The following is an 18,380-nucleotide window of genomic DNA, read 5'->3' as shown; positions in this document are numbered from 1 at the left end:
TAACTACTTAATAAAATTATTCAAGTTGTGTCTGTGGAAATCACTTGCAAGTACTACAGGAAAAAAATGTTAGGCAATCCATTATAAGCAATCTAAGAAATTAACTCCAGAGAGATCCAAATAGTGATACAATTTTACAAATTTTTATTTTAATTTACTTTCAACTTCCAAGAGGAATCACTTTCTTCCTGTAAAGCTTGATCACTGAGGCCAGAAAATGACCATATACTACATAAATGGTTCCAAATGAAAAAGCATACGGTTCAATTTTCAAGTTCATCGTTAAAACGAATATTAATAATTATTTATAGTAAATACATTGAAGAGCTCTTCAAATTTTACTGTAGAAGTGAGAATTGGGAGTATCTTTAGTTTCTCTTCGAAACATAGTTACTCTAAGTCATATTTATTTGGTGTTCTTCAATACAATGTTCCAAAGCTTTACTCAATGTCTAAAAAAACTAGAACCTCAGCTACTACAGTTAAATTATACTGCTAAACGTACTTTTTCTTTTGCTTGCTTTTCAAAAGGTTTAAGGGGATGATGGTGAGATGAAAGTGTTCGCAGGAAAATACACATGACGTTTCCACATTCAAATTACAACCTCTTGGACTTATTTTTAAGTATCATGGACCCTTTAAATCAAAATGTATTACTCTGAAACTTACGTCTTCATCTTCAAAATGCTAAATGTTAAAGTTCTCTACTAATCCGAAAGCCCTTACTATTTATTTGTGCTTTCTTGTGGGTTTTCGCAATTTCACACTTTTTTGTATTTCAGATCCCTGCACTCATTAAAACATCGTTAACTGCTTAAGGTACTTTACCATATGGTTACCTTCCTGTATAATCTTTTTGCTTTCGCAAACGTAAATTTCACTATAACCCCTCTCTCAGTGTTCCCTCCTATTTTACATTCACTACATAAACACCACCGCGAAGCAGCCTGCAGATATAACCCTATTCTGAAGCCCAAATTAATCATCAGTTTAGCGCCAGTGCGAAGGAATTTAAATCCCCGGATGGTTTACCACGCCGTTTAAGCTTTCCCTTCGCTTTCCAGTTCTTCCTGACAAGCCTCGCTCTAACCGTCAGTGGTTAAGGTCCCTTACCGCCCCCAACGCAAGAGTACAACTCAAGTCAATAATAAATGCAAGTGCATTTATTCCTCTCGTTCCCCAGCATTCCCGGCATCTCCATCCATTTCCGTGCATCCATTCCTCCGTCCACCTTCCCGCCAAGCCCAGAAGATTCTTTTCCCAACCAAGGTGCCCAGATCTCGAATTCGAATACAGCCCTCCCCAACCCCGCCGAGCTTTCCCGTTGGACTTCTCAGAGAACACGCGAGGTGGGGCGTTTCGATCCTTTCTCTCATTCCTTTCTGGAGTCCAGAAGCACCAGCTAGCTCTCCAGAGTTCGGTCTTCTTTTCCTCTCCCCATGGAATGTCTACTTCGGGGCGCCCCCTGCAACCTCGGGCCCGTGACCTCGCAGGCTCTGAACGCCACTCGGGCTCGATCCAGCCTGGAGCCGGAGCGTGCGCTCTCGATGTACCCCCAGTCCCAACCTCAGCTCCCGGTACCAGACCCCACGTTACACGAACGCCCACTTTTCTCGGGTTGCTTTGCTTCCTCTGACCCGGTCCCTTCCAAAACCACTCAGTCCAAAGCGGCTCGGCTCCTCACCTAGCTTCGACTGGGACTCCTCCAGTTTCTGGATCTGGTTCTCCAGGAAGAGCATCGCCACCACGAAGGCCACCACCGCCAGCAGCTGCAACTTGGGCGGCATCATAATCCTGAGGAGCCCCATGAAACCCGCCGCTCAGGATCAAGACATACCGCGGGGGGCGGGCAGCGGGGCCCCGGAGGCGAGGCAGAAACCGGGAGTAGCCCGCCGAGCCGGGAGAGGGGCGAAGAGGACGCACCGGGCAACGCACCGCCGCAGCAACCCCCCTTCTCGCCGCTCCGGTCCCCCGCCCCCAGGCGCCAGCACCGACACCGCCGATGTCCGCTCCTGCCCGGCCGACTTAGCCGACACCCCTTCCAGGAGCCCGCACAGGAAACACAGCGCGAGGAGGCTGCCGGGATCCGTCGGCTGCCTCCACTGCTTCAGTCCTCGACCCCGGTGTGTCCGACTGCCCGCCCGCCTCCCTCGCCGGCTTCCTTCCCACCCTCCTCGGCTCACGGACGCGCGCTCCTCTACCAGCGCTGCGGCTGCGACTGCGCCGCCCTCCGCCCCGCCCCCTTCCCATCCCCCGCGGCCACCACGCGCGCGCATCTACGTACGCTGCTCGGCAACCACAGACTCCACCCCCCCCCCCTCCGAGTCGGCACTGTTCATTGGTTGCCAGACCCCCGGCGTTCTGCTCGGAGTTGGGTTTACGGTTGGGCTCCATGGCCGCCGGGCTAAACCAAAGCGGCATGCGATTGGCTCAAGTTAGAGAAAAAGGCAGGGCTAAAACTGGCGGAGGCGGGGCTTCGTAGCTGCCTGACGAAATGTCCTGAATGAAAGGAAAGGGCCCAAGGAAACCCACGAATGGGGAGTTAGGGAAAGTGCCTGATTTGAGTAATTGGAAGCACCCGACGACTGTCTTTAGATCCGATCGCCCTAAAGTTCTTACATTCCGTTGTGCCTCTGCTGAATAAGAGATTTGAGGGCAGCGGCCTTTGGCGTCCGGTTTCGAGTCAGGCTGTGGAATGGACACCTCTCAGCCTTGGGGGTCCTCAGCGCGTCCGGAGATTGACGGTAGTTGGGAGCGATGGCGACCGGGCAGTGCGGGTGGCTCAGGCCGGCGTTTGGGTTGAGGTTGCTGTTGGCGACTGTGCTTCAAGCGGTGAGTGTCGGTTACCCCCGCGGCGGTTCCGCGGCCGCCGGAGGCCTGGCAAAGGAGGAGGACTGCAGATGGCGTCCCGCACGGGAGCCGCACCGGGGCAGGGTGGGAGGGACCGGGCTTCCGGGCGGATGCTCTGGCCGCTGCGCTACGTGGCTGTATTTCAGGTTGAGTTTCTGATCTGTCTTGGGAAGTTTTTTCCTTACACAACTCTAACTGGAAACGTGTTGTACATCACAGCGGCGAGAGGGGGAAAAAAGCAATAAAGCTTGGAAAGGAGTGAAGATTTCTTTTAAATTGTGCAGAAATACACGGAACTAACTACCCTTACCCATCCCTATAAGGCTTCTACATCATTAAGGAATTTCTGGTCCATTCGAGCAATTCCTGTGTTCCTTTGTTCCCCTTCCTTTTTTTTTTTAAATTTCTATTTTCTCCATTAGCAGATACCTGTGTTCTTAATCTTTGAAATAGGAAAATTGACTTTTTCCGCCTTACTTAGGAAGCAACTTCAGTTAACTTATAAGGAGTTTGTACTCCACGTACTGCATGCTGTGTGAATGATAACATGTTAGGCACTACTGCAGCTTAATTCTGCTAAAGTTATTCTTTGCTGGGACTGCTGAAAATTTTTCTCCTACATTACTTGACTTTAATTGATATAACTAAGAAGTTAGGAGTTTTAAGTTCCACAGTCCTCTGCAATAATGTCTGAAGGAGATTTGAAAGTCTCCTCGGAGTGTGTGTGTGTGTGCGCGTGCGCACGCGCTTTGCCCCAAACTCAATTTCTTTTAAGTCTCTAACATTCCAATACAGTTTTGTTAGTCACTTAGTAAATCTGGAAATTACTGGGATATCTCTCCCCTAACAAGCGGCCTTTTCATAATCTGATTCTCTGAAAGCTGGTGTCACTGTGTAGCCCCTCATCCCCAAGAAAAAATAATTTCGTGGCTTAAAAGTATTTTGTAAACCATTCTGTGTGTGAGAGGAGCATTGCTTTATTAATTTCCTCTGGTCTCCTTTATCCAGTTTGGATCTCTAGCTGAATTGCAAAATATAAGGGAATCATCATTTATAGTTGGCACTGTCAGCTCAGACCTGTAGTTCTCCTTGTGAATTCTCACTTTCAGTAGACTGCAAACTTCACAACAATCTTGGGACAGTGCTTTAGGAAAACCAAAGCTTAACAATGCTTCCTAAGATCTTGCCTTGAAAATCTCATGTGTTACTTCCATCGTGTAATACTTGTCAAAGCAAGGCCCAAGACATGTCCATGATTCAGAGGTGGGGGAGGTGGGGGAATAGACTCCATCTCCACATGGAACAAATGACAGAATCACAGTGGAAGGAAGGAAGTATTCCAGGATAGGAGGAACTCAAGGCCATTGAACAGTGTACCACAGCAACATGCACAGAATCCCAAGTCAGAAACTTGAAAGGCATCTCTGACTCCTTCCTTTCCTTGTATGCTGTAATTCACATCCTGGCAGATAACAAATCTTACTGGTTTTACTTTCTGAATGTCTCAGAAATTGGTTAGCAAATTGTTCATCTTTTCATTGGGCCACAGATCTCTCTCCAGTTATCTCTCAAAAATACCAGGTTTCTGTTTTGCCCTTTGAATTATTTCTATTGGGAAATCTAAGTGACTGACTATTCATTTCCCAGTTGCCCAAGCCAGAAACTTCTTAATTCTCTTTCTCTCTTTGAACTGGATCAGTCATTAAATCCTTAAAAAAAAATCTAATGTTTGATTCTTTTTCCACATGTAGTACTTTTAAGTTCAGGCCAGTTTCTGGCCTGAGGGTACCATAAGATTTTTGCTAACTAGTTTCTCTGTCTAATTTTCTCCCTTTCCAACCAAATCTCTACATTACATCCAAGTGTTCTTTCTAAAGTCTGTCATAATTAATACTTTTCCTCTTGCTTTTAAGATAGAGTCTGTCCTTGATGTTCTTTAGCGAGGCACTTGCTTATTTAGGCTTATTTCCCAATATTTGCTCTACTGGGAGAACAAAAGATAGAAATGGAAAATCGGAGTCACTCATTTTATTATATTTCCTATACTGTTATCCCTCACCAGACCATGGAGTTTCCATCACTTAGCAGCTGCTTCCTATCAGCTCCTACTCTTTGAATGTTTCTACTACTTACCTACTTAACTCACCTTTCTCCAGGCAAACTTCTCAACAGCCCAGGTAGAGATTAGGAGTCTCTCTGTACTCCAGTAGTGATAAGTACTAGTTCTTTCAGGTTCTTTTAACATTCTATTACAACTTGTTGCAACATGGTATTCTCTCACTGAGTTAACTGGACCTTGCCATAAGGAAAAACCAGCTCACTGTTCCTGATTATTGTTTTATCTCTAGTGACATACATAATATAATACCTGATTATCAAAGATATTTGGTGAATGAATTAGGGAATCCATAAGCAAAGATCTGACAGCATAGAAGCACAAAGCCTATTTGTAAACTACTATAAAACAGTCTGTTACAATTTACTTCATATAGCTCTTATCTGATTCCAGTTGTAGGTATGTATGAGAGTTGTAGGAGGAAGAGAAATTAAAGTTCAGATGTTATATGCTGTGACTTTATCCATTCACTTGTAAATGTGACTCCACAGATCAGAGCATCTTAACAAAATAATAACCAATCAGATTAAATCCTAGCTACAACCACACTATTCCACTTAAGTATTCTTAGAAACAGGCATCCTATACACCTCTACCATACTCTGCCCATTAAATTCATGGTGTCATATAATTTAGTTCAGCAACTGACTATAAGGCAAATAATTTACTCTTGTCCTTAATTTTTTTATGTTCTCTGTGAAGCAAGGTGTTTAGAATGATAGCTTAATTCACATTCCCTTCCCAGATGTGGAAAATCAGATGTAATGTCTTTGTATTGGTTTTTATTATATATTTTACATTGCATTACACTATGATCTTTTTTTTTTTTGGCCAGTCCTGGGCCTTGGACTCAGGGCCTGAGCACTGTCCCTGGCTTCTTCCCGCTCAAGGCTAGCACTCTGCCACTTGAGCCACAGCGCCGCTTCTGGCCATTTTCTGTATATGTGGTGCTGGGGAATCGAACCTAGGGCCTCGTGTATCCGAGGCAGGCACTCTTGCCACTAGGCCATATCCCCAGCCCTGCACTATGATCTTAATCAGATCATGGTGTGTATGCATGTGTATGCCTCCATTTTTCCTGCCCCATGACAATTCGTGTTGCTAAAGAGAACAGATAATTTTCCTTTACTTTGTTTTTGTCATTGTTCCTTGCTTATTTTTGTAAGTCCCACTAAGGTATAAATCACCTCCTTGTCCTTTGTCTTGTTTCATGCTATTTCTTGTCAACAAGATCACTGCAGTTGCTTTAGGACAATGATAAACCGCACTCACTAAACTATAAATTGGCTTCATAAGAGTCTAGATCGAAGGAAAATGGTAGCCAAACAATAGGGAATCATTCCAGCTCTCTCTAACCAGAGATATGGGGTCTTAACACACACTTCTCCCCAAAGAGATCAACAAAAGAGTCTAGACATTCATCCTTATTGAACTATTTTAACTATTCTAAGGTTTATTTATTCCCATCTCTTCTGTAATTAGTAGTGTTCTTAAGAAAGAAAAAACAAAACAAAACATGAAAAGGAGTGTAGAGAACTGTGGATAAACAGAAATTAGAGAAAAAACTACATGGATTGTGCATTTGTCTCAAAGGAATAAAACAGTTATAGGACTTGTTATCTGTATTCCCACCTACTCAGGCAGTAGAGGTAGAAGGATCTTCAGTTTGAGACCAAACTAAACAAAAGTTAGCAAGGCCCCATCTTAAAAATGAAATACAGAAACAAAAGAGCAAGATGTAGCTCAAGAGTAGAATATTTGCCTGGCAAGCCTTGGGTTCTGGATTCAGTCTCCATCCAGCACTTGTTACAAAAAGAAAAAGGAGGTAGAAAGGAAACCTGTCATCAGGAAATAACTTATATTTTGTTAGATTGTTCTCTTGTGTTTTCAGAGTAGATTACCTAAAGATTTTTTTTAACCTAAGAGAGCTGTTTACTAAAACTTCTTAGAGCTAAGTGGTATTCAATCCTTTCAGATCATGTATAATATTTTCTCAGTCAGAATTCTGATGATCCATTTCCCACCCCAGTTCTTCATAGGCTCATACCTTGCTATGTCTTATAAGCAAGGGATGATATTTCAATGAAGCATTACGGATGTTGTGCAGTATGGTAGTAACAGTAGTTAGAGGTTGTTTTAACCCATTTTTTCCCTTGGACTACATGAGACCTAGTCATTTATACAGAACAATATGTTATTTCAGCTTACATTCCAGTCTGAAAAGCCCGGGATAGAGCAACTACCTCTGGAGAGGGCCTTACATGTTTGAACTCATGGTTAAAACATGTTTGAACTCATGGTTAAAAAATGTAAGTGGAAGTGACAGCATGAAAAAGAGAGAAAACTGCAACTAGCTCATCCATTCCTATAAAACTGATTTACTGTACTCATGCAGACCCCCAATACCACACACATACTAGGCTCCCCCCCCTCCCCCGCCCAACACTGCTCAGGGGAAATCATCTTCCATATGACATTTGATAGGGACCTGTTCATTTCAGGTTCTGAGGGTAGGCCAGGATTAGAATCTTAATGCTGCTCTATCATTTCTGTGCAGTTTTTTTTTGTAATTTTATTTACTTAATTTTGTCATCAAGGCGATATACAGAGGGGTTACAGTTATATATGTAAGGTAGTGAGTACATTTCTTGTCATGCTTGTTAGCCCCCTCACTCATTTTTTTAGTTTTCTTGATAATGGCTATTCCAAAGACCTCAAGGTAAAAGCAGATACCCTGAAAACATTACAGGAAGGAATAGGAGAAACACTAGGGCTCCTTGGGACAGGTCAAAACTTTCTTAATAAAGGCCCAGAAACACAACAAATCAAAGAAAGGCTAGAAAAATGGGATTGCATGAAACTGCAAAACTTCTGCATGGCCAAGGGCATGGCTTGCAAGATAAATAGAAAGGCCACAGACTGGGAGAAGGTCTTCTCTAGCCATACAACAGACAAGGGCCTCATATCTAAAATATACTTAGAACTCAGAAAATTAAGTCTCCAAACTACAAATCCTCAAAGAAACAACTGCCCCAGTAATAAGTGGGCTAAAGACTTAAAGAGAGACTTCTCTCAAGAGGAAATAAGGATGGATAATAGACACATGAAGAAATGCTCAACATCTCTGGCCCTACAAGAAATCAGATCAAAACAACATTGAGATTCCACCTCAGCCCAATTAGAATGGCTGTGTAGTTTCAGACAAATTATCTTAACTATCCTAAGCCCCTATTTTCTCTGTTCAGTGGAAACAACCATACTATTTAAAGAATAATGTCAAGCTCTTAGCAAAATATCTGGACTGCGTTATTATGTTAGAGTTCATTCTCTAAACTCATCAGTCCCAAGTTTGAGATTTGTTCAGAATTACATGAGAAGGTTGACATTCCAGACAGTGAAGAGTAAAATAACTACAAAAATAATGCATTGAAAAATAGAGAATGAATCTCTTGGTCAATTCTACTTTCATTTTTATTAGTCAAGACCTGTCTTAAGAATTTCATATAAGAATGGCTAATTGTTATAAAATTTAGTATTTGGGGGCCTGGGAAGGTGGCTCAGTGGCAGAGTGCTTACCTAGCATACATGAAGGCCTAGGTTCGATTCCTCAGCACCACATAAACAGAAAAAGTCGGAAGTGGCTTTGTGGCTCAAGTGGTAGAGTGCTAGCCTTGAGCAAAAGCAGCTCAGGGACAATGCCTAGGCCCTGAGTTCAAACCCCAGGACCAGCAAAAAAAATAAAATAAAATAAAATAGTATTTGGCTTTCATGTGCATATTTACATGCTGTTTAGTTATTTTTTAATAAAACCATACCAGGTGTAACATAGATTTGAATTGCTATACTTATCATTGGAATTTCATCTGTGAAGTTGCTTAAACATATGTACTGGATGTTCTTTATATTCATAATCTTGAATCTGCAAAGCAATGATCGAACAGCCCTCAAAAATACCATTTCCTCACGAAACTGAAGAGCTCACAATATTGTTGGAGAGTCAGAAAAACCCTAGATTCACATGTTACAGTCTTCCAAGTGGCACTTTAGGGTAATTATGCACCAATTTTTCAGAGACTAAAAGTACTATGGCTAAAATTGAGATCTGAATCCTTTAGAAAAGTCTTCCTAAAAGAAAAGCACTGATTAGGTTCTTAGAAATAAATAGGAATAACAAGGTAGAAAAAGTGATGAAAAAATTCTAGAGGGGAAGGTATGTAGAGTAATAAGTGGTTTGTTTGTTGTTTTGCTTTTTTTTTACTTCAAAATACTGCAGTACTCCCTTCATATCTAGGAGGTAGTAGGGATTAGATAAGTAATGAGAAATGGTGGGAGCGAGCAAGGATTATTTAAGCCACTGAGGAAGAAAAGTTTTGAGAGTTTGTTCAAGGACAGAATTGTGAGAATGTATTAAACATAATTAGTTGTAAGAATGGTGGAGAGAGTAGGTGGGAAACTGGGTGGTCACAGAAACGGTACCCTCCCCCCTTTTTTTAAGCTACTAAATACATCAGAGGGCTAGATTTAAGGGAGACGGGTAAGTTTCGATATAGCAAGATTGTGAATTTTTAATACATATGTAGTATCTAAGTCAAAATCAAGGAGGCTGTTGGCTTTGGAAGCTTGCTACTCAATAAAAAAAACTTTAGAGTATTCAGTAATGGCCACAGCAGATATTTTCCACAGAAAGCAAGTAAATCAGAGTCAAAATGAGAATTGTGGGAAGCAACCACATTTAAGAGATGCACAAAAGAGAAAAAAGGAAACAGGGAAAGAGGGCAAGCCTGTGGAAGGTATAGCTGAAGAACAGGCTTGAATGCCTTTGCATTTGGCATTTTTTAGCAAATTTAAATGGCAACGCAGCAAGAACAATTAAAACCATAGGGCTTGAATGTACAATAAAAATATACAATGCAATTAAATTTCTGAAATAGATGATAGAATCCAAAGCAGGTATCGGACTGGCTTTGGACAAATGGAGATAAGCCTTGTACACTGAGAAGGGAAAGACGAATGGATAAGGGAGGAGAGGTAATGGTTTGAGGGCTTGTTTTATTTTCTGTACTGGTTTCAGAGCCTTAACTCAGGGCCTCATGCTACCCCTTAGTTTTTTCAGCTCAAGGCTAGCATTCTACCACTGCGATCACACTTCCCGGTTACTTGGAGATAAGAATTTCGTAGACTTTTCTGCTTGGGCGGGCTGTGAATAGCAATCCTCAGATTTCAGCCTCCTGAGTAGCTAGGACTACAGTCCTGAGCCATCAGTGCCTGGCTAATGTTTTTGAAAGCCTGTTTTTGGTCATTCAGAATGATTACAGAAGTCATTTAATCTTTACATAGTCTGTTTTATGTAGAAAGTATTGTCTCCTGCTTTATTAGTACAGAAATTAAAGCTTAGAGAGTGTAGCCCAAGATTATACATCATGTAAATGGATTGAACTAGTGCCTAAAGCCAAAAGTTTGATTTCTGATGTGTTCTGTCTTCCCTAATCCCATTCCTCTTCCTGTCCTTCCCCTGCTGGATGTATCTACACCAAGCTAGTGTTGTAAAAACAGATACTAAGTTCTTAAATGACATGGGAATTAATTTTTCTTATTAGAAAATTTACTTTTAAACTAGTGATTGTTTAACAAAAGATATGTAATAAATCTTCTTAATTAATCCATTTATTCACTAAAATAAATGAGGTCATATTTTTAGAGCCTGTCAGGCACCAGTAGCTCACACTTGTAATTCTACCTACTCAGGAGGCTGAGACCTGATGGTTATGGTTTGAATCATGCTGGGGAAGAAAAGTCTGAAACTCTTATCTCTACCCAGCAAAAAGTCAGAAATGGAGCTGTAGCATAAGTGGTAGAGCATTAGCTTTGAGCAGGAAAAGCTAAGGCCCCAAAAACCAAAGACTAATGTAGCTTATAGAGTTCAAAAATATTTTAGAGGGGCTGGGGATATAACCTAGTGGCAAGAGTGCCTGCCTCGGATACACGAGGCCCTAGGTTCGATTCCCCAGCACCACATATACAGAAAACGGCCAGAAGCGGCGCTGTGGCTCAAGTGGCAGAGTGCTAGCCTTGAGCGGGAAGAAGCCAGGGACAGTGCTCAGGCCCTGAGTCCAAGGCCCAGGACTGGCCAAAAAAAAAAAAAAAAAATTTTAGAATTTGTCTCCAAATGAAACATTTCATAGTTCATCACCAGTGTGTTGGAATTGCTTTTGAAAGTCATATATGTATATGAAACTATGCTTTCTTGCTCATATTTATTTTCAGGTGTCTGCTTTGGGGGCAGAGTTCTCATCAGAGGCATGCAGAGAGTTGGGCTTCTCTAGCAACTTACTCTGCAGCTCTTGTGATCTACTTGGACAATTCAGCCTACTTCAGCTGGATCCTGATTGCAGAGGGTGCTGTCAGGAAGAAGCACAATTTGAAACCAAAAAGGTACTATTTTCTGGCATTCCTTTTCCATTAGATGGTTCAATTGATACAAGAAAAAAAATGTAAGTTGTTTTCAACCTAAGTACAAAGAAGTCTCTGAGCCTAACACTGGTGGCTCATGACTATAAACCTAGCTACTCAGAAGGCTGAAATTTGATTATCACAATTAGGAGCCAGATGAGGCAGAGAAATATCAAGACTCTCATCTCCAATTAAAAAGCAAAATCCAGAATGAGCGGTGTAGTTCTATTGGTAGACTGCCAGCTGTGAGCAAAAAAAAACCTGAGCCAGAGCAAGAGGGCCTGAGTTCAGTACTGGAAAACACAAACACAAGCACACATGCACACACATAAAGAAGTTATCTCTTGCGGGTTTTTTTGCCCTGCCTTGCCCACTAAGTCTGTCACCAGGAATGGGTTCTGCAGTAGTTGTCCAGCAACAAGGAACTACTATTACATGTGTAGATTCTGCCCTAGTCCAGACTTCCTTAACTCTGGCCAAATGAAGACAAGATAATTAATAAAATACATTTGCCTTTATATTAGATAGCCAGTTTTATGAAGAAATTTGAGATTAATGCAAAATACATACTACCTGATGCATAATTGTAGACAATAAATTATAACTAAATCTAGTTAATAAAGAAACATTAACACCTGTTGTTAATAATTCCAGATACCTAACTTTACCTTTATCACCTGAAAATTGAGTTAGAGATGGGTAGTTTTGCCCTATAAAACCTGCTGTTTTGAACTGTAGTGAATTTGCCCAGGTTTTTTGTTTATTTTGTTTTTTTAAACTCTAAAGTAGCTTAAGAAGACCATGTTTGCTATCCAAGTAAAATTGTTTTAGGCACTAGTGGCGCAACTCAGTACAAAGCACTTGCCTAGTTGAATTTTGCCCTTAATTCAATCTCCAGAAATAAATAAAGGACGATAGAAAGAGGTTTAGGGAGATCCCTCTTTCGAGGGAGAAAAAAATTTAGCATCTCTCCGTTAAGTTTCCTTTTAATATTCTCTATCACTTGTACGTGTTAAATTCTGTTTGAGATGTTAAAATCTGTAAAGCTTTCAAACACTAATGATAATTTTTCATGGTTAATGTTTATTTCCAGTGACAAGATCATTTTTATTGTTCTAAGACAGAGATGGGAACCTTTTCCATATGTATATTTATAACAGCATTCCCAGGCCATACAAAATTTATCATTATAGGCAACAAGAAGTCTGACAAGAAGCATACATGTCTGTGTTCCATCATGGACCAGGTGGTTTTGCAGCCCTTATATGGCCGGGCAAGTGGGGAACCTTTTTATTCCCCACCTTTATTTTAAAAGAAAAACCAGGAGAAAGCTTTTGAAGTATCACTACATTAAACCGTTGGTATCTATGCATATGTGGTTCCAAGAGAACTCCATTAAGCAAAAGCCATGAGTGCTCAAAATGCAGAGCAATTAAAACACAATTTACTGTACCTCAGGACTGTCTTAAAGCTTCTATGAATCAACTGGGTGGTGTAATGCATCCTCAAATAATGTAGTACTATACTCAGCTCAGGCAGAATTTAACAATTTCTCAGTATGATAAACCTCAAATAATATAGTACTATACTCAGCTCAGGCAGAATTTAACAATTTCTCAGTATGATAAACCTCATATTCCTAATGTCCCCCCAAACTCTAGCTTTTAGTCTAATATGTTTTTCACTTGATTGGCTCACATATATCAGTAATGTATTTTATGCTTTTTTTCTATATATGTTAATTAGTCCTTGTGCATGTAAATGAAATCTAAGCAGTAAGTTTTTTCTAATGATTTCAAATACATTTAAAATATAGAATTTAACCAATTTAAAATGACTTCTTCCTGTCTTTTTTGGTGAGGTAATTACAAGAAATTGATGAAGGAATCTGTATAAGTCATCCTCTATTTTGTGATACACTCCGCCGTTAGTAATTATTTACTGGAACCCCACACAAAGACTGCAAGGGTGTTTTACGATAAATACGCACTTCTTTATACTTATACTCTCCCTTGTACATGAAGGTAAACTGAAAGATTATACCTTTTGCCTGATACAAACTCTGCCCAGACTATAAGCCAAGCACATATAAAAACTGTTTTTACTTGTTGCCTTTTTTTCATTATTCTTTCGTACCCTACTTTTGTGGTAGAAGTTTAGTGAAACCAAGTTAAACCTAATGGAACTGGTATTGAAAACATAAAAATATGGCAAGTTGGACAAGCCTTTATTTAGATTGAGTACATTTAAATTTGAAGTAGTATTCAATTTAATCTGTACAGTATTTCTCTCTGAATTGTTGATACATAATTACAATGCAATATATAGGCTATAATGCAATAATAGGCTAGTGCCTATTTTGGGATTTTTGTTTGGTTGGGGTTTTTGGTTTTGGTTTTTGGACCCAGATTTACCAAAGTTCTGTACCATTTGTTTCTCTTATCTTCAAGACAATTTGCTCTTCATGTCTTGATTGAATCAAGAAGAGACTTTAGCAGTCAAGACACTGGTCCTAAAATCAGACTGCCTCAATTCAGATAGTCTGTGCTACTCAGCAGTATTCTTGGATAAGTCATTTGATTGTTTTGTATGTGTCCTTATCTGTAAATTAGAGATAATAGTTACAAGGTTTTAAGGATGAATGAATTTATCACATTTATACTGCTTAGAATTGTGCCTATTCTATAAATGGGTAATTACCTTTGCTTCTGTGGTGATGACAGTGGTAGAAGTATGTACTAGTAGTATCCAATTGGTGATGAAAAAAGCAGAAAATATTGAAAACAAAAAATACTTCCTGCTATTGGCAAAGTACAATAAAAGAAAATAGGTCAGACTGTTACAACATGGTATATTTGCTGATGATAAAAATTGGAAAAAAAATTGTATTTTTCAACTCCTAGATCAAAGAGGAAGTATCTTATGGTTATAGAGTTAGAATATGAAAATTTGTACTATTTGCACCTACTTCCAATATAAATTGTGGCAAACATTCTAGGTTTCTATAGTTTGAGGACTGACCCCTTATTCTTTCCACCTCGCTGTGTACTTGGGCCAATTTTAATTTGCCAGCTTTATATAGTTGCATCATTTTGTATTGTACCCTGCTTTGAGATTAAGATGCATTCCAAGTCAACCAGAGACAATACAGTGATAATACAGTATTGACATATGCATATTGCTGTAGAAGTATATCTTCCCTTCTGTGTTTATAACTTTTTGAGAGAACTGAATTTTCATTTTCCCTTTGTTGTTAACTTTCTTTATTGTTGTAAACAGATTACTCCAAATTCTTAATTTTGTCATCATAATTAGCACTGCCTTGCATATGACTTTATTTTACACTGTTATGTGCTAAATATTTCCCTACACTATCTGTTTAATCTTTACAAGGAGCTGATGATATAAATATTTTCATCCCTGTAACAGGAAAATAGATTAGAACATAATCTGCCTAAAAATTAATGTGGCATTTAGCTATGAGAAGCTAGTTTCATTTTAGAATCCCAAGCTTCTAAATCCCGGCGGTGTTTTCCTATGTTCATCAAAGAGATAGATCTGTAATTCTTTCTTTTTGATGGGTCCCTCTCTGGTTTGGGGATGAGTGTAATGCTAGCTTTGTAGGATTAGTTCCTATCTAATTTTTGTTATTTCTTTCTATCTACCGGTTTGGGGTTTGTCTTGTTCCTGTTTTTCTCAGCTTGTCTTGTTCTTGTTTTTCTTTGAGTTACATAGTATTGATTTGAGATTTCTCTAATTTGTTGATGTGTTGGTACTCATAGCTATAAACTTTCCTCTGAGTACTTTGCAGTTTCTTTGAGAAGCGGGTGGTATTCCCTTGTCTCTTTGACAACCCATTAATCATTCAGCAATGTTTAGTTTCCATGAGTTTGAGTATTTTCTCTATGATAGCTTTTGCTACTGAGCTCTAATTTTAGTCCATATTGGTCTGACAGTATAAATGGAGTAATTTCAGTTTTCTTGAATTTGCAGGGATTTGCTTTGTGACCTAGGAAATGGTCTATTTTGGAGAAAGTTCCCTGGGCTGCTGAAAAGAATGTATATTGTGATGCTACTGGGTGAAAGATTGTGTAGTTGTCTGTTAGGTCTATCTGGTCAATGTGATTAGCTCTGATGTTTCTTTGCTGAGCTTTTGCCTGAATGTTCTATCCAAAGGTGACAGTGATGTGTTGAAGTCACCAACCATCAGTGTATTTGGGTCTATGTGTGTTTTTAGGTCAAGTAGTAGTTATTTGAAGTTGGGAGCTCCAGAATTCAGTATACAGATAATGGAAATTCTTTGGTCTTTCTAAGGGAGAGATCCTTGTGTTAATATGTAATGTCCTTCTTCATCTCTTCTTACTGATTTTAATTTGAAGTCTGTTTGCTCTGAAATTAGTATTGTTACTTTGGCCTGTTTATGAGGATCATTTGCTTGAAAATTTCATTCCAACCTTTCCCGATCACTAGATACTTGTTTTTGTCGGTTAGATGCAGCTCTTGTAGACAGCAGATGGATGAATCTTACCTTTTGATTCACACAGCCACTCTATCTTTTGGTTGGAAAAATTGAGCCTATTGATATTAAGAAGTATAAACCTAGAAATATGTGATAGCTCCTATCATTTGACACACCCTTTTAAGGGTATGTCTCTCTTCTTTCTGTAACTATCTCCTAATCTGTTGTGTGTTGTTTCCTTTGCCTACTGTTCATGTTGGTTTTCTGTATGTAGTACATCTTTGAGTATCTTCTCTAATGGTGATTTGGTGGCAATAAATTGTGTTAGCTTTTGTTTATCATGGAATGTTTGTGTTTACCCTTCAGTTAGGAACTAAAGTTTTAGCTGGGTACAATATTCTCGGTTGGTAGTTATTCACATTCAATGCTGGTTATACAACATACCAAGCCCTCCTTGCTTTTCAGGTTTCAGCTAAGAAGTATGGAGTTATTCTAACTGGTTTTCCTTTATTAGGTAATCAGTCTTTTCTCTCTGTCTGAGTATCCTCCTTGGTTTCTACTGAAGCAGTTTGAATCACAATGTGGTGGTGGGAGGTTCTTGTCTGGTCTGGACTGTTGGGCATTCTAAAGGCCTCTTTTAGCTGAATGGGCTTTTCTTTTTTGAAGTTAAATAATTTCCTGTACCCTCAGTTATCTGCTCATCCTCCTCAATACCTATCAGCCACACCAATTGGTCTTTGGATTGTGTCCTGAAGTTCTTGTAAACTCCTTCCTTGCTGCTAGGATTTTTTGGGGGGGGCGGGGGAGGAGGGATGGTTATCTCCTGTCCTATTATATCTACTCTGTCTTCAAGCCCCAAAACTGTCTTCCATGTCATCTTTCCTGCTAGAGAGGCTTTCTATTTTAGTTTTTTATTTCTCTGTCTTCTGTTTGGCTATTATTTTTCAGGTTTTCTATCTCATATAGCATTTGGGGCTGAGCTCAGAGCACTGCCCTCAGGTCACTGTCACTGTTGGCTTGGGCCAGTCTCTGATGCAGTCAGATGGAAGCTGAATTCTGTTTTGTCTGGTGTGGGCTGAGACAGGTGCAGTCTCGGAATTCCAAGCACAAAACTTTGTCCTTGGTCCCAGCTCCCTCAAGCACCAATCTCAGATACTTCCCCCATACTCGTGAGGTGTCTGAGTTCGAGATCAGAACTCTATCTCTTGTTTCTGCTCCCTCCCTCAGCTTCTTACATCCTGTGCCTGCTTTAGAGCCCTGGTCTTGTTTCCTTCCCTTCCTTCCCTTCTTGCTGATCACCTAAAAGTGGTAAGTTTGTGATGCACTGTGTTCGATGTTTGGGGTGGTCTCCTTGGTTTCTTATGCAGAAGTACTTTTGTGTTGCAGTGGGCTTTGGCAGATTGCTTAGTAGGGTGCTCTGAGTGGAGTTCTGTGTTGAGGGAAGATCCACAGTGAAAAGTAGTGGGCTGCCCAAAGTAGAGATCAATGCTGTGTGTGGATCCATGGGGAACCATAATTCTCACTAAGAGTAGATCCTTGCCGAGTTATATGCTGGAGCTACATCAGAACTAGGTTACTTGGACTTTTTGTTTTATGTTGGTTTTTCTCCACTTTCTGAGATATAAGTTTTGCGGTTTCTTCATTGGTTAGCCTCTGACTGCTTGCCTTTGCCTGCTGTCCACTCTAGAGCTAGATTCTCCCATTATAGCTTTGTGTTTCTGATTGAGCAGACAGAGCTTCTATCTTCAGTGCGTCATCTTTGGTCCTTCCCCCATAATCTTTCTTTATTTTGATAAAGAGGCATCAAAATATTCATTGACTTTCAATTTAAATGGAAAGTCTAAAGCCAATTTCAGAGTAATACAAAAGTCAGCTTAAACAGCATTATTCAAGACATTGGCAAATTTTCAGCTTTAACCTGTCAGAGACAGAATGCTACCACTGTGTAAAAAACACAAGAAGATGAAATGGAAGTTTAGCTTACTGGACATGAAATTGTAGTGACTAAAGAAATTTTACACTTTTCCTAAAATAGCTTTCCTTTGTGTTGTCTATAACATCAATACATGAACTGATTTCTTCTAAAGAAACAGGGGTATAAGTATCTTTAAAGATATTCTAATTATAAATTATTCTTCACCAAGGAAGTTTAGATGAGTGATGTTTGACAGCACTTAAATTGATATAAATATCACTAAGAATTAGAAATATTAAATAATGACATAAATATTTGATTTTGTAGTATCTACTAACATTAAGCTCTTGCTATATGAAAGCACCATTCCAACCAATTTAAGTAAGTTGATGGACATCATATAATCCTCATAATAAGGTCAGTATCATTAATACTTGCATTTCATGTTTGAGTATTGAGCAGACAGGTCCTACAAAAGGTCACACAGCTAGTATGTAATTATAAATGAATGTATTTATATAGTGACATCTGAATGTTACAGCTATTTATGTAAAGTGCAGATACTTAAGTTTTAGTTAATATCATTTATG

General features: G+C 39.8%; 2 protein-coding genes across 3 annotated transcripts in view; one reads left to right on the top strand and one right to left on the bottom strand.

Moving 5' to 3' along the window:
- The window catches only part of Hs2st1 (heparan sulfate 2-O-sulfotransferase 1), a 145,771-nt gene extending 143,581 nt beyond the window's left edge, over positions 1 to 2,190 (bottom strand). For both annotated transcript variants that reach the window (XM_048351706.1, XM_048351707.1), the window contains exon 1: positions 1,685 to 2,190. In XM_048351706.1, the coding sequence (XP_048207663.1) occupies positions 1,685 to 1,808 (124 nt within the window). In that variant the 5' untranslated portion in view covers positions 1,809 to 2,190. The remainder of the gene's footprint in view (positions 1 to 1,684) is intronic.
- Positions 2,191 to 2,704: 514 nt separating this feature from the next.
- Selenof (selenoprotein F) overlaps positions 2,705 to 18,380 on the top strand; it is a 33,279-nt gene continuing 17,603 nt past the window's right edge. Inside the window, exons 1-2 of the mRNA XM_048351705.1 lie at positions 2,705 to 2,832; positions 11,231 to 11,398. Coding sequence (XP_048207662.1) covers positions 2,758 to 2,832; positions 11,231 to 11,398 — 243 coding nt within the window. The 5' untranslated portion in view covers positions 2,705 to 2,757. The remainder of the gene's footprint in view (positions 2,833 to 11,230; positions 11,399 to 18,380) is intronic.

The sequence above is a fragment of the Perognathus longimembris genome, chromosome 7 (assembly GCF_023159225.1).
Source record: "Perognathus longimembris pacificus isolate PPM17 chromosome 7, ASM2315922v1, whole genome shotgun sequence".
NCBI classification, from domain to species: Eukaryota; Metazoa; Chordata; class Mammalia; order Rodentia; family Heteromyidae; genus Perognathus; species Perognathus longimembris.
This window is presented reverse-complemented; position numbering and strand designations above follow the sequence as displayed.